Source organism: Papaver somniferum, chromosome 6, assembly GCF_003573695.1.
Source record: "Papaver somniferum cultivar HN1 chromosome 6, ASM357369v1, whole genome shotgun sequence".
NCBI classification, from domain to species: Eukaryota; Viridiplantae; Streptophyta; class Magnoliopsida; order Ranunculales; family Papaveraceae; genus Papaver; species Papaver somniferum.
Genome location: NC_039363.1, coordinates 121,302,459 through 121,319,324, shown reverse-complemented (window position 1 = coordinate 121,319,324; position 16,866 = coordinate 121,302,459). Strand labels below are relative to the sequence as shown.

General features: G+C 39.7%; 1 protein-coding gene across 1 annotated transcript; it reads right to left on the bottom strand.

Annotated features, from left to right (window-relative positions):
* Positions 1-15,712: 15,712 nt before the first annotated feature.
* LOC113291942 lies at positions 15,713-16,450 on the bottom strand. Its single transcript, XM_026541419.1, has 2 exons — positions 16,090-16,450; positions 15,713-16,004 (listed from the first exon to the last, which is right to left on the bottom strand). Exons 1-2 carry the CDS (start codon positions 16,444-16,446, stop codon positions 15,786-15,788), a joined length of 576 nt encoding a protein of 191 aa, XP_026397204.1. The 5' UTR covers positions 16,447-16,450; the 3' UTR covers positions 15,713-15,785.
* Positions 16,451-16,866: the final 416 nt, after the last annotated feature.

Sequence of the window (16,866 nt, the reverse complement as noted above, 5' to 3'; positions counted from 1 at the left end):
TCCCTAACCCAGCCAAGGTGATTCATAGCCAGACTAAGCCGACGATCTTCAGCTCACCACTTCACGGTCTACACCACGAATAGAATCTACACAAGGCCTCCAAACACGAGGATCATGGACTCTCGTTACCTCTCGAAAAAGGTTAGTCGGACCTTTCTGACCATCTTTCCACGACTTGTCATTTCTATTTTTGTCCTTGCCAGTCACCATATTATGCTTACCTCGCAACAATGCTCCTGTTCCGAGCTAAGTATGGGACTTAATATTGATGGTGGTTTTTAGCTTAGGGTTAAAATCGTAAAACCGTACAACTGACATGACGTCACTATGATCATTAACACATTTATTGAATCGATCAGCATGCCTACGTAAGAATTACCAGGGTACCTTTTTTTTGTGTGTCATGTTCCACGGCAGAACCCTTAACATTGACCTACGTCATCTATGCCAAACCCTAATACTCATGCTACCACTCCAAGCATGCAAACCATGCCAGCCGCACCACTGTGCCAATGGCAAACCATGCCAGCCACTTCTCCGCGCCAAGGCATGCCAACCATGCCAGCCGCACCACTGTGCCAATGGAAAACCATGCATGCCACATCTCCGCGTCAAGGCATGCCAACCATGCCAGCCGCACCACTGTGCCAATGGCAAACCATGCCATCCACATCCCCGCGCCAAGGCATGCCAGCCGCACCACTGTGCCAATGGAAAACCATGCCAGGCACATCTCCGCGCTAAGGCATGCCAGCCGCACCACTTGGCCAATGGCAAACCATGCCATCCACATCTCCGCGCCAAGGCATGCCAACCATGCCAGCCGCACCACTGTGCCAATGGCAAACCATGTCAGCCACATCTCCACGCCAAGGCATGCCAACCATGCCAGCCGCAACACTGTGCCAATGGAAAACCATGCCAGCCACGTCTACCGCGCCAAGGCATGCCAACCATGCTAGCCGCACCATGTGCCAATGGCATGCCAAACCCTTGGCCCCACCATGCCAAGCCAACAGTACCTTGCCTTGGCCCCAACCATGCTAGCCGCACCATGCGCCAATGACATGCCAAACCCTTGCCCCCACCATGCCAAGCCAACCGCACCTTGCCTTGGCCCACCATGCCAAGCCGTCCGTACCAAACCCTTGGCCCCACTATGCCAAGCCATCCGCGCCATTGGCCTTGGCTCCACCATGTCGTCCTTCCCTATGCGGCTACCAAAACGAAGGCGTGCGACGATCAACGGCCACCCTTCCATCCTAGATGAATATCCTAGCCGTCCAAGGTCGCCAAACAACTCATGGTAACCTTTGGACCAAAAACCTAGTTTTGGCCAAGCCAAACCGCGCCAAGGCATGCCAACCACCTTGCCGCGCTATACCATGTCGGCCTTCTCCATGCGGCTACCAAAACGAAGGCGTGCGACGATCAACAACCACCCTTCCATCCTAGATGTAAATCCTAGCCGTCCAAGGTCGCCAAACAACGTTTGGTAACCTTTGGCCCAAAACCCTAGTTTTGGCCACGCCAAACCGCTCTAAGGCATGCCATGCCACATGTGCCAATGGCATGCCAACCACCTTGCCGCGCCATACCATGCCGGCCTTCCCCATGCGGCTACCAAAACGAAGGTGTGCGACGATCAACGACCACCATTCCATCGTAGATGCAAATCCTAGCCGTCCAAGGTCGCCAAACAACGCATGGTAACCTTTGGCCCAAAACCATAGTTTTGGCCAAGCCATCCGCGCCATTGGCCTTGGCCTCACATGCTGGCCTTCCCTATGCGGCTACCAAAACGAAGGCGTGCGAAGATCAACGGTCACCCTTCCATCTTAGATGAAAATCCTAGACGTCCAAGGTCGCCAAACAACACATGGTAACCTTTGGCCCAAAACCCTAGTTTTGGCCACGCAAAACCGTGCCAAGGCATGCCAGGACACATGTGCCAATGGCATGCCAACCATCTTGCCGCGCCATACCATACCGTCCTTCCCCATGCGGCTACCGAAACGAAGCCGTGCGACGATCAACGACCACCCTTCCATCCTGGATGCAAATCCTATCCTTCCAAGGTCGCCAAACAACACATGGTAACCTTTTTCCCAAAACCCTAGTTTTGGCCACGCCAAACCGCGCCAAGGCATGCCATGCCACATGTGCCAATGGCTTGCCAACCACCTTGTCGCGCCATACCATGCCGACCTTCCCCATGCGGCTACCAAAACGAAGGCGTGCGACGATCAACAACCACCCTTGTATCCTAGATGCAAATCCTAGCCGTCCAAGGTCGCCAAACAACGCATGGTAACCTTTGGACCAAAACCCTAGTTTTGGCCACGCCAAACCGCCCCAAGGCATGCCATGCCACATGTGCCAATGGTATGCCAACCACCTTGCTGCGCCATACCATGACGGCCTTCCCTGTGCGGTTACCAAAACGAAGGCCTGCAACAATCAACGACCACTTTTTCATTTAAGATGCAGATCTTAGTCGTCCAAGGTTACCATCTAACACATGGAAACCTTTGTCCATAGTTTGGTCGCGCCTAAACAAAGCCAAAACCCTAAATTTTGGCCGCGCCTAAACTGGGACATATTAAAGCCATACTGATCATACTTTCATGCCACTGATTACCAAACGAAAGGTTCCAATAATCAACGACTACCTTCTTCTTAAGATGCAAAATCTTGACCGTTGAAGGTCACCACCGAGCTGGAAATTCTACCAAGCTCAACTTGCTAGACAACAACAACATGCTACATGTTTTCCATGAAAACACTCAAGACATGAACACGTGTCACAAACTGGGGGATGCTCATTGGGTATTGGTTTGGTGGTTTACAGCGTGCGGCGTATACTACGCTCGTTATAAGAAAGTGTCATAAGGATGAGGCAGTTAGTAAATACAGGGAGTAATGGTGAAACACTTTCTTTTATGGAACATCAATTCCAAGCTTTATCGGTTACCACCTCCTCCCATTTACTGACCCGTTTTCCATTTCTTAATGAGACTAGAGTACGTTTCACTTCGACTTGTATAAATAGGCATTACCTGTTTCCACCGAACAACAAGTTCTGGTCAGGAGCATACAACACTCAGAAAACGTTTGCTGACTTTCCAATCTGTTAGTTTCCCACTTTCTGATACAAGTCACAAAACAACTACTCTTCCAGAATCAACTATTCTGGTCTCAACACTCTCTTCGCTTCCCTCCCCAAACCAACCTTTCTCCTCCTCTTTGTGACCGAGGCAAGTATGGAACGGCAATATCTTGGTTTAGGCCGGATTTGTACAGATTGATCTCTCGAATCTAAAGTACTCTATTGCAGTACATTGTTTAGGATTTAGACTCGTTTCTCACCCACACGCCCGAAATTACCGAAATCAGCAGAAACAGTTTTCACCCTCAAACAGAAGGCTATCAAGATCCAATGAGTTCTGAAGATCTTGAAGTATTGACTATGAAGATGCTATGGTAGAACATAAGTAAGACATGATTAGAGTTTAGATGCTCTATCGTAGATCCTAAACCTAGTATGTAATATGGATCGTGATGAAAAAGGCATGCCATTAAAAACGTTGAGGTAGTTCAAGTTGATAATTTTGATTAAATAGTTTGAAGATACAAGAAACAAAGACTAAAAGGTTGGTGATATACCAAGCGGGAGAAGATTAAGCACCATGTGACTGCTTACTTATTATATCACTTAGGAAGTGTGGGACATATTTTTGTCATTTATACATAATTTTAGTAGTTATACTAATTTAATTTTCTTTTATGTTTTTATATGTAATTTTAGAATTAGCTTTAGTGGAAGAAACGAAGCGATGCACTATTTTAGGCATTTCCATGTGCACTATTGGATATCTGACATGAACTATTCAAGGAAATTATAAAATTCATACACAATAAATGCCTTTTTTCAGGGGTGGTATGAGGTTTTTCCATTCCTATTTATTGGTATCGGTCATTGATACTGTAAAAAAAAATTCTCCATTGTCTTACTTGCATTCATTTCCATGGAAGTTGCCATGGAAGATGTTTATTGGTGGGAAGTTAAATTTAATTGGTTGTAGCGAGAAGCTCTGGATCACAGCTTATTAGAAACCCTTTACACCCCTTTGCTACATCTGATTATGGTATTTGGCTTCTCTTTTATTCATGCTGGTCCTTATATGGAGCTGCTTGACCAATAAAGATGGAATCTGCATGTTACTTCGACGGTCTGAGTTTCACCAAGACGACAACTCCTCTCCAGCCGAAGGAGACATTGCATGCATATAATTATCTTTCACCGCTTAGATAGAGGCCCTAAAAAACAATTAGGGGCCTCCCACTACAAGATAAGAAAGGCCACCCAATCCTAAATTTGGTTACCCCTTAACCAAATTTTTTTAATGGCTAAACTACCCCTAAATGATTAGTGTTAATAATTAGTTAAGTTAAGTTAATTATTTGGTTATGTTAAAATCAGATTTAGGAATTAAATTTTGGGGAAAAAAAAAGTTTTTTTTTTTGTATGTTGTGAAGAAGAAGAGGAGTTTTCGGGGAAAACTTAAGGTTTTTAGAAATGAGTGATTCAAGTGGAGGAAATGATGTTGGTGAAGCTTCAAATAACAAACATGATTGTGTTGATGGTGAGATTATCTTATATTACCATTTGGATTGAATGTATGATGAAGACATGTTGGTAGAGGAAGCTATGAATAATGGTGCAAATGAAGATCCCATTGCTCAAAATGAAGGAACAACCCTCAAAATGAGGAACCCGAAGCTCAAAACAATCAGGTAAACATCTTATACCCTTCGATTTATCCGTTTGTTGCTCCAAATGTTCGAATCAGCCCCACTATGGAACAACTCAGTGTAAGAGTCGTTATTGTCGGGGCTGTATACTCAAACGACTCTAAAGAGTCGTTATTTTATTAAAACCACCAATGACGACACAAACCTGCAACGTTTCCAGGTTATGAAAAATCGTCAGGGTGGTGTGTTAAACATTAACGACTCCAGGTAGTTAGGTCACTTAGAGTCGTTAGTTTGGTTTCTTTTTACCCAAACGACTCTAAAACCAAAAACTCTCTGTATTATAACTTTTAGGGTCGTCATTTGTGTATTCATAATCAATGACGACCCTAACCAACCATTTTAAATATACCTTAGAGTCGTCATATATGTAGTCATACTTAATGACGACCCTATCACAGTTTTTTTTTTTATAATTTTTGATTTCATAAAATCATTTCATTGAATCGTAAAAGGCATACATCTTGCATAACATTTCATTGAAGGAAATGATAAACAATAGATAATAACGGTGCACTTAAACACTTAACCATAGATGCTATAATTATAGGTAGCGCCTTCCAAGATGAAGTATAAATCGTTGAACTCAAACTTTTTCCCACGAAGCACCTCGTATCGGGCATACGCCTTCCCCAACTGAAAACGCAAAACAAAAATAATATACTTAGTTAGTATTGTTTAAAGCTTTCGATAAGTTTTACCTCTTGCTTAAATACTTATTCTTATAGCACCCAACATATTGGGTAAGGCTTCCCTTAAGGATTTCAACTCTTTTTTTAAAGCTTCACATTCTATGAATATCTCCTCGAACCGTTCCTTGACGAGTTTCAAATACATTGAATTACAATTTCTGTCTAATGCCACAAAAACGATGAATACACGGTTCCACCAAGCATCAGATGTCTGATCAATGTCTTTTCCTAGATCTTCAAAGTGGTTTTTGAGTGTCAACCAAGCTCTCACAATGGCGCAATTATCTTCGGAAGTGTTGGGAGTATCCATGGTGTCTTCTCTTCACTTTTTGGATTAGATATTGATGAAAATGAATGTGATAGTTGAGAAAAGTGATTTGGGTGAGGAAGATGTGAGATATGGGTCTCTATTTATAGAAATTAACGACCCAACGACCAATTTTTTGAATTTTTTTCCGTTAGTCGACTCAACCACATTGGTTGAATCCAAAATTTGCAATAACTGCATCTAGAGTCGTTATGTGGAATATTTACAGAGTAACGACACTTTAACACAACGAATGTCGTCATTGTTGATGTCTATATCCTAACGAATTCAGTTACAGTCTCTTGTGTTACTATTAGGGTCGTTAATTGGTCTTCCTACAACAATGACGACTCAACCAAAATATTTAAAATAACTGAGAGTCGTCATTTGTTTATTTATAAACCTGAAGACCCTTATTAGGAATATTGACTGAACACATATTTGTGAACTGATTTTATTTAATGGAAAAAAAACATATATGTACTATGAAATAAAATAGAAGGAAAACCTAAACGAGTTCAATACATTGCACTTGAAAACCTAAACGAGTTTAATTATATGCGGTGAATTGCCATTCGCTTTCCTCCAAGAGACGATAGCAGTCCTCGCGAAAAAACCCATGTTCGTACTTTAATTCGTATTGGCTGCGACCTAAAGAGTACTGGAAAAACAATTTGATTTATAAGTTAGAGTTGTTGAATTAAAAAAACCAAAGATTTTTTTTTGATGAATGACTTATTGATTCATTCGAGGTTCGTTGGGAAGAGCGTCATCCCGAGCTTTCAATTCGTCTCTCAGCAATACACATTTATTGTATAAATAATCGTATCTGTTAGAGCATTGCTCGGTCGAACTCGCATGCGTTGCTATCTCAAGCATGTTTGTCAATGTTAGTGATCAAAACTATAAGTTTTGGTTTCTAGTCTACTATAGATAAGTCTCGGACTAGGATAGAAAGTGTAGTTGAGCTCAAGGACTTCATGGATATTCATCATACAAGAAGAAGAACTACTCAAGGAACCGGTGGAACTTCTCGACAAAAAGGTATGTGAAGACTTGAACTTATCTGTCACTCAAAATTCTATCTACTCTATCTCCTACTTCTTGAGACAAAAAGTCGTATGCTATATATAGACTTAGATTATATACATTTGGTATTTCGAGCCGAGTATACCTCGCCTATCTATATCTCGAAATATGTGTTGGTAAGCGTTTCGCTTCGACCATGTTTATCTTTACCTAGTGAAGAAAGTCATGATATGTTTCAATCACTTTGAAAATTTCTTTGACGAGAAATGGTGTAACAACTATGTAACATCCTCTAAGAATGTTTCAATGGTTGGAATGAGATTTTAGATTACATAACCAATGATGGACATAAGTATTATTGTGGAAACACATATGTGCATAAGTCCTATCCCTTGAACCAAAGTTTGCGAACTTTGTTGATCAAGAGAAACCGGAAGAATGGCTTGTTGCCAAGTCCGCGAACTCAGTCCGCGAATTGCCGAAATTCTCATCTCGAGAATTTCTGATGGAGTTGACAAACTTGTTGCGTGAGTACCAGTCCGTGAACCGACGGAAAGTCTTTGCCGAGATTTTCTGTTGGAGTTTGTAAACTCTGCCCGGTTGCTTAAGTCCGTGAACCTAGTGTGCGAACTTAAGAAGGTTATATATCTGAAGATGATTTCTGAACTTAAACTTATAAAGACTAAGGAATGAAATTTGCAAACCGTGGCTATAAAGTTCATGAACCGATTCAAGTGAATCAAATCATCTTTGCTTCAATTGTGTCTTGTGTAGTACATAAGATTTCCCTGCAATTGAAAAACTCTCTAACTAGTTCATTTGAAGTCATTTGAACTAGTTATGGTGAAGAATAATATGGTTGGTATGAAATGCTCATATGGCTAACCTTTTGGTTAACTACTGTTGAACCAACAAATGTACACGTTTGGGTACGGTTAACAAACCTAGAAGCATGCATTTCATTTGTGTATAACAATCTAAGTTTTCGATCAAACGGTTGAGAAATATTATCTTGAATCTAAATCAGTTTTCATCTAACAGTGGATATTGGTTGCTTTGTGACCAAGGAGAAACCCTGATTTGAAAGACTATATAAAGGAGACATCTAGTATTGTGCAAAACTAATCCCCACACTTCACGTGTGATACTAGTTTGCGTGCTAGAGTCGATTATCCTTTAACCTTTGGTTTTCTTCTTCTAAAACCATGTTAACGACTTAAAGACTTCATTTGGATTGTGAAGCCAGACCGATACTACTTTTATCGTAGTTGTGTGATATGATCTTGCATCTTCTATCGTACGAGTACAATCAGATTGATTGGCTTGAGATTAATATATCCGATAGGAAAGATATAAAAAGTAGTCACAAACATCTTCGTCTCATTGTTTGTGATTCCGCAACATCTTGTTTCGCTACCATACGATTAATATTGTTGTGAGGTGATTGATTTATCTAGGTTGTTCAGGAATATAAGACCGGATTATCAATTGGTTCCTGTTCACCTTGATTATTATCAAAAGACGGAACAAAAACTTTAGGGTTTTTCTGCGGGAGACAGATTGATCCTTTGATAAACTTGTCTGTGTGAGACAGATTTGTTTATTGTCAAAACCTGCGATTTTGGGTCGTAGCAACTCTTAGTTGTGGGTGAGATCATCTAAGGGAATCAAGTGCGCAGTATCCTGCTGGGATCAGAGGCGTAGGGAGTACAAATGTACCTTGTATCAGTGGAAGACTTATTGGGGTTCAACTACAGTCCAGTACGAAGTTAGATTGGAGTAGGCTAGTGTCTGTAGGGGCTTAATACAGTGTGTTCAATCTGGACTAGGTCCCGGTTTTTTTTTTGCATTTACGGTTTCCTCGTTAACAAAATTTTTGGTGTCTGTGTTATTTCAGTTTCTGCATTATATTGTTTTATCTTTATAATTAATCCAACCTTTGGTTGTTGATTTTCATTGATTGATCCTTGGATATTGGTCTTTGGTACCATCCAAGTTATTCCTTGTATATGATTAGTACTCGCAGTTTCTGTTTGAGGAAGTCAAATCAAGAGAGAGAGAGATATAAACTCGTTGATGTACTTTTAATTGATTGAGTCTTGTTGCTTCTCTTAAAAGTATATTCGAGTTTGTCCATACAAATTGCTAAGCGAAATATTGGGTGGTGTTGTTAGACCACCGCATTTTCAGTATCTTTCGCTTATCTGCTGGAGCATCCTTCTATAACGATTTCCGTTTAGTGCTTTAAAAACCGTAAATACACGTTTTCACCAAGCATTGGATGTTTGATCTATGTTAAGGTACGAATCTATGGTTTGGTCGTGGTTTCTGGTGACCCAGTGTGCTCTTTCAAAGTCGTGCTTCGTGACAGTGATGTGTGCTCTAACAATAGCAACATCTTCTTGATTATTGAACGGAGTTTGAGCCATTTTGAGTGTTTGAAAGTGATGGGTGACTGATTTGGGAAGATTGAAAGTGATGAGTGAATAACTTTGAAAGGGATAGGTCTCCTTGTACAGGAAAAAAAAGACCCAACGGCTAGTTTATTTTGAAAAAAACCGTTACTTTTTTCAAAAAAAAAAAAAGCAATAACTGCTCCTAGGAATCAAATGTAAATTTGATTTTCAAATTATGCAATAACTGCATGTAGAGTCGTCAAGTTTTATATATAGAACCTAACGACTCTAGATGATAACTGAACAGAATGATGTGAATTTGTACATAATGAGTCGTTAGATATTTTTTAGGGTCTCCAGGCTTTACGAAAGGAGTCGTTTACCTGCACCAAAAGTAGTTGACGACTCTGTTATAGAAAATTGTCCAAGATTTAAGTCGGTGGAGTCGTCAATCTACAAAAAATATATTTGACGACTCTATCCTTATCAAAGTAGTTTTACATAAAAGTTGTCATGTGAACATTTTAAACAGTGCCGACTCTTAAATGAATGTTTTGTGTTTTTTGCAGTTGGTGATGCAACCAAGCTCTCAACCAGAAACCGTCTCTACGATGGGTCCGGATACCTCCCAACACTATATGACTGATTTGGTACGTTTCCCTTAAGCGAATCGATATACTTATTTTCAAACACCATTTATTATTGATCTCATGGATGTATAAATTGTTTGCCAATTCAGACACGGGAAAACAAGGATGCGGCCAAGGAATTGCTTATCTCAAAGGAAAAAGAGAAGATGTGCGTGGTTTTTCAAAGCAAGCACGTCGATTTTAAGAATATTGAGATGGTATGCGAGAGACGGGGAAAAAGGGAGAAATCCACAAAGGTAAGAATTACAAGTATGAGAAGAAGACGACTAGGGTATACAAAACTGCGTCGGAGAAGTGTGAATGCCCGTTCATGATTGTTTTCAAAAGGTATCATGAAACTGATATATGGATATTGTATAGTATTCAGGACGGTCATCACAACCATCCTCCGCCCAAAAGTTTATATGGACACCCTGCATATTCCCGGCTGAAACCACATCAAATGGAGAAGGCTCGGGCCGCTCGGCATATGAAGGGATTTAGACCTCTTAAGATACTAAATGCAATAAGGGAGGAAGATAAGGATAACCTGTATACGATTTCCACAATCAACGCCACCAAAGTAACAATCAAGAGAACCGAATGGAATGATGGATTGATTATGCAATAATCATATTGGTTAGCAGAAAAACTTAACTACGCCATGAAAACAACAGTTGGTCCGGGCGAGAAAGTAACTCATATTTTTCTTGCGCACCCAAAGATGGTGGATTTGGCTCAGTGTTTTTACCCGGTTCTGTTCATAGATTTCACCTACAAGACAAACATGTATAACATGTCGATGTTGAACGTGGTCAGTCATACTTCGGATAAACAATCATTCACCGTCGCATGGTACTTTATGGAAAAATAAGAAATATAGGACTATGTTTGGGCGTTGGAACAAGTGAGGTTGATTTACCGTGGCGAAGAGACACCGCAGGTTATATATATGGATAGGGATTTTGCAATTATGAGTGTCATTCGTCATGTTTTTCCATTAGCTCAACATTTTCTTTGTACGTGGCACATCCAAACTAATATTTTTTCTAATTGCAAGAATCAAATCAAAAAGATCCATACTAAAAAGGGTAATCAACGTTCGAAGGAGGAAGACGAGCATTTATGTCAACTTTCCAAAAAGGAGCGAGCGGAAGAGGAAAGGAAAGAAAAAGAAAAATACGATGAAGAGGCGGATCTATGGAAAGATTTTTGCAAAGATTGGGACCATTTGGATTATTCGAAGACCGAGGTTAAGTATTATGCTAACTTGTAGAAGTTTATTGATGATTGGAGCACGGATCGTAAGAAGGTTGTCGAGTATTGCATGAATACATGGTTGAATACTTGGAAGGAAAAGCTTGTTTATGTATGGACCAATAGATACAAGCACTTCAAAAATGAGTATACAAGTCTTGCAGAACAGTCTCACGGACGTTTAAGGGTGGGGTTGTTACGGTACATGAAGCTATTCACGAGCACGCAGAAAATGATCTAAGGAAAATAGTGACTCATATGGAGATAAGTAAAGACCGTTTTATGATGCCATACATAGAAAACAAAGATTTTCTACGGGGGGGTAGCACACCAAGTATCATGGTGGGCAATAAACCATATGATGGTTCAACTTATCAAATTTAGAGACAATGTGGCCGCTTGAAAGGTGATGAGATGTAATTGTACAACCGAGACGTGGCTCGGCCTCCCGTGTAAACATAAACTTGGTGGGTACAAACATATCATTCCTATTGAAGATATGGATCCATTCTGGCAGCAACTTTCATTCACAGCGAAGCCCACAGGTTTAGCTGATGAAGAATTTGGAGACTTGGAGATTGGCAAGTACATCAATGAAAAATACCGAAAAATGAATTGTGCAGGAAGAAAAATATTGGTTTCTAACTTGTGGCCGGTGGCACGTAAGAGTTTGGGAGTAGAAGAAGAGTCAATCAAACAAAAACCACCAGGAAGATCAACAACTAAAATGTCATTTAGAGAAACTGTGACTGATGACAATAGTTGCGCAAGAGACCGATCACGTCATGAGCATTTCCAGGCGGAATATAAGGACTACGAATAAAGTTTAATTCCCAAGAAAAGGGGTCGGTCAAAAAAGCAAATTGAAGATATTGATGTTCTTGATTATGCGGTCGGTACCAGCAAAGCCAAACGAGTGGAATGGTGACGATAAGAGGGAAAAAGGGTAATCCGAGCACCCCTAGGGATTCCCAGGAAGACCATATCTTGTTGCTTACACTTTGTATGAAGAGTATATCCAACAACTTCCTTACGTCATCTTAGATCACCTTATATCCACCGACGACGTTGACGGGGATGGAAATTGTGGTTATCAAGTTGCTACGGAACAGTTAGGGCATTTCGATGAAGCCGACCAACTTAAACTCACCCAAATCGAATATACAAGAAAAGAATGGCCGCTAAACTCGTTGAGTACAAGCAACTCTATTTGACAATGATCATGGAAGGAGATCCAAAAGAGAGAGAGAAATGAAGTTCAAGGAGTTGGTTTCTAACGTGAAATGGCGAAAGGGGTCAAAGAAGGTCGGTTATAAATTTTGGATGAAAATGCATTTTGGTGGACAACTTTTAGCGGACACATTCACTTGTGTTGTTCATGTATTCAGCAACGGGTTCCTTGGAGGCTCTTGTATGTACGTACCATCAAGAACTAGGTGTGAGCCGGCGTTAAATAAGAGAAGAATTATAATGGAACATATCAACATGAACCATTACATAGGTTTGAAGATAACTGATGAATGTCCTATACCACAGGTGAGCTATGGTGACTGGGGAGAGTTCGCAAGGAGTGGACAAACCAGTATGAGTACGGAATGAACTTGTGGAATGCTATGGACCCAATTCCGAGTTACATTGACATGGGTGAATAATTGCGAGAGGAGTTGTTCATTTTGAACTTTGTATTTTGAAGCATACTCTTGGAAGATGGTTCTATATGGAACCTGGATATTTGTATCATCACTAATGCTTAAACCTGCCCTTAGTTTGTTATTATTAGTTTGTTAATAATTATTTATTTACTGTTCAACTAGAGTCGTACGGGTTTACCATGTCTTCACTAACGACTCAAACCTGCAATTAATTTGTCACTTGGAGTCGTTAGTGTCGATACCCATATATTTATACGATTCTAAACGTCCATATGTGTTGATCTCCTGGATGTTTTTGTCGATTAGAGTCGTTATTGGTATTAATGTACAACCTAACGGCTCAATTTGTTATACCAGAGTCGTTAATTTGGATAAGACGATACTTGACGACTCTAAAACAAAAATTGTTGATCTCCTGGATGTTTATATCTCTTATATTCGTTATTGGTACTAATGTATAACCTAACTACTCTTTTTATTCTATTAGAGTCGTTAATTAGGATATGTCGAATCCCGATGACTCTAAAACAAAAAATTGTTGATCTCCTGGATGTTTTTGTCGCTTAAAGTCGTTATTGGCATAAACATATACATTAACGACTCTTTAATCTCCTTTAGAGACGTTAGTTAGGGTACGCATATATATGCCGACTCTTCCATACAAAAAATTGTTTGTCTCCTGGATGATTTTTGCGCTTAGAGTCGTTATTGGTATATTAACGACTCTTCCATGTTTTGTCTTCAACGACTCTTTCTGAATACCCTCTTTCCAAGAAAATAGTCATTGGGATATTTTCTATATAAAGATTCCATCATCACCTGCCAAATTGAATCGAAAATAATCAAGGTAAGTCATTTTTGCAATGGCAAGTCCATCATCAACAAGCAATTCAACTGAAAACATACTTAGAAGATGCAAGCGACCAACCAAATCAATATTGGAAATGGAAGAAGAGATACGAAAAAGAAGCATGTGACCTACTAAAAAACCATTCACTCCATCGTCATATCCTACGAAGGAAGAAGAAGAGATGCGCGAGGCCAAAAAACGAGGCGAAGAACAATCCCATCTCTGGGAAGTATTCAAGCAAGTCGAGGAAGATACCGAATGGGTTAAAATTATTACATCGTCAAATATCTTCCCTAAGAACATCACCATGAGGATATATTTTGGAGTCAAGTTGTTTGGAGTCTTTCGTTAATTACAACAAGAAACTACGCTATGATTATGAACCATCCCATATTCGTGATAGGACGATTCACGTTATGAAATTGTGCACCAAGTACAATGAGTTTCTCGCGAAGCATAAAGGGGATAGGCGTGCGGCCCAGGCTGCATATACCAAATGGAGAGGAGAGACGTTTTATCATATCGAAGCCGCAATGGTATTTAAATCCCGCACCAGGAAAATGAGTAACATGTAATTTGTTGAGTAAGATTTATGTTACACTTGATGTATTTTAGTTTCAACTAAATGGAGTTTACATTTATTCTGAATAAATGGAGTTTCATTTTATTCTGATTAAGGGTCGTTAGCCAATTAGAAGTACAAAATTGACGACTCTAGAGCTGTCAATATGTTTATTTCTACCCTAACGAACCTTGTTGTGGATTTCAAAAATCCGACTGTTGGGTTTTCCTTCTATAAAACACAACCCCCTCCTCTTGAGAAAATGGCCCAAAACATTCCATTTTCTACCAAAATACTAGTGGAAATGGCGGAATGGGAACCATATGAAGAAATCTATTCAATGTTTTGGAAGAGAGTTAAAGAGTTCTTTAATGGGTGAACCGGGTATCCCAATGACCGCAAGTGGAGAGACTTGGCTTTTCGATTCAACTACATGAAAAATTCAATGCGAGAGTATGTTAAAGTTAGGAATATGGCGTACGAACATCATCCACAAGATCCTCTTAGGGAAAAAGTAAGTAATCCAATAATATTTATCGTTAAAAGTTCCCATTGTTAAAAGTTAGCATACTAAAATTTAAGAATTCATTGAATTTCAGCTAGAACATTTCAATGCGCTATGGAGAATTCGTAATGGGGAAACTACGTTCATTCACCACAAAGAATATACCACGTTGTACCGACATGCTAGGAGGTTCATCGACGAACATTTGATGTGTCAGATTCTAGAATACCCATATTAACTCTTATGTAATGCGAGATTGATGTAATGTTATTTTCTTAATGAAATCAAAGTCCATTCTCGTTCCAATTTTTAGTTGCTAAACTGGGTCGCCCACTTATAGAACATACATAATAATGACTATCATAATTTTCATTGTAGCCCTCATTTTTTAAAGGTCATTAACGAATGACGATTCTTTGTTAAAGGGTCGTTAGATGAATACGAATAATATTGACGACTCTGAAAGGGCATTTTCTTGTTGATCTCCCAGATGTTTTTATACCAAGGAGTCGCTAGTTTACAATTTTAATCCAATCACGACTCTTTCTAAATGTCTAGAGTCGTTAAGCTGAAAAATATTATATTGACGACTCCATATATCTACCAAGTTATATAAATTTGTTTGTAATAAAGTCGTCAACCTGCTCAGTTTAATGATGACGACTCTTATACTGGGAATTTTTTGGGAACTTTTTGAGGACGAGTCCAACATATTGACAATGATTAAAAACTTTTCAATCTGACGCTCATCATCATTTCTACAATCATTTAAAAACAAAAACTTCTAAACATCCTTCTAATTCTTAAGAAAGAAAAAGTGTTATAAAAAACCATCCAAAGCAAACACATAGTACATACCACAGAAAAAAGTTGCATCTAAGAAACATGATTTCAAGTCGATAATCCTAAAAGAAAAAAAAAACCTAGTTCATCCATTAATACTATAAAACATCTCATCACACACGACTACCACCTCGACCTTTGCCTCGACCTCTGACTTGATGATGACTTGCTTCTCTTAGAAGGACCCTGTGTTGGGCTTCCCTTTGGAGAACCACCTTCTTCTCCGATAGCTTGTTCATCATCATCTTCTATTCCTTCACCCGTTCAGCACGTTCTTGTCTTAGCTGGCTAGATGTTTTCCTGGTCCTCTTACTTCCCTTAGACAGATCAGCAAACATTTTCTCCGCTTGTGGATTTTCAATGTGTTTGTAGTAATCAGTGTACTTACGATGTCGCTCAGGTTTTATCACTTCTCCTTTTTCGTCCAAGCAACAAAATTCCTTGATAAGAATCTTCATTCGTTCCCTCTATTTGCATTCAAATATCAATTCATATTAACAAGCTTATATTTGAGAGAATATGAATAACAAAATTACAAAGCAAAATACTTACCACAAGCTTAAGAATGGTAGAATCATCTCTAGTATCGGATGTAGAAGCCGATGAGGATGCTTTGTTGCTCCTCTTACCGGTAGTAGTATCTATCCTTATCACCCGGGGGTGAGAGAAGCCTTCGTACCATGGCATGTAATCTTCACTTACCTCGTGGCCTTCATTCACATGCTCCCAAAAAGATATGTCTACCATGCTCTTACCCTTATGCCTATCATTCGAATGCTTGGCCTCAGGCTTAGGTTCATAAACAATAATCATCGTTTTTCCGTCACCCTTGCATTTGTCTAATTTATGTTTGAACGGTGGTACATAATCGTCATCTGGTGAACGTCGAATATACCCAAGATGACGCATTATTCTATTTGGATTATACACTGAATATCCGTAAGGGTAAAACAAAGGGCCATGGTAATATACGCTATCTTGGATTCCTCCATCTTTATCTTCCTTATATGGATCAAAGTTTACCTCTTCGGCTGTCATGTTGTCCAATTTATGGCGCATGGATATCAAGTCTTCCTTTTGCGATTCCTCCTTATCCTGAGACCCACTAAACTTGTATCGGGTTCCTCTTGGTTTAGTATTGTCCCATGTTGACTCCAATTCGACGTCTTCATCGTCTTTGATCAATGAAGGGAAATGCTCGTAAATCCACACCTAAAATAACACCAAAATAATAAACAAATACAATAAATCTAAAAATATGGGACAACAAATAATACACATAGCCAACAATTTTAATCACTCCAATTACCTGAAGTAGAGCCAAATTCT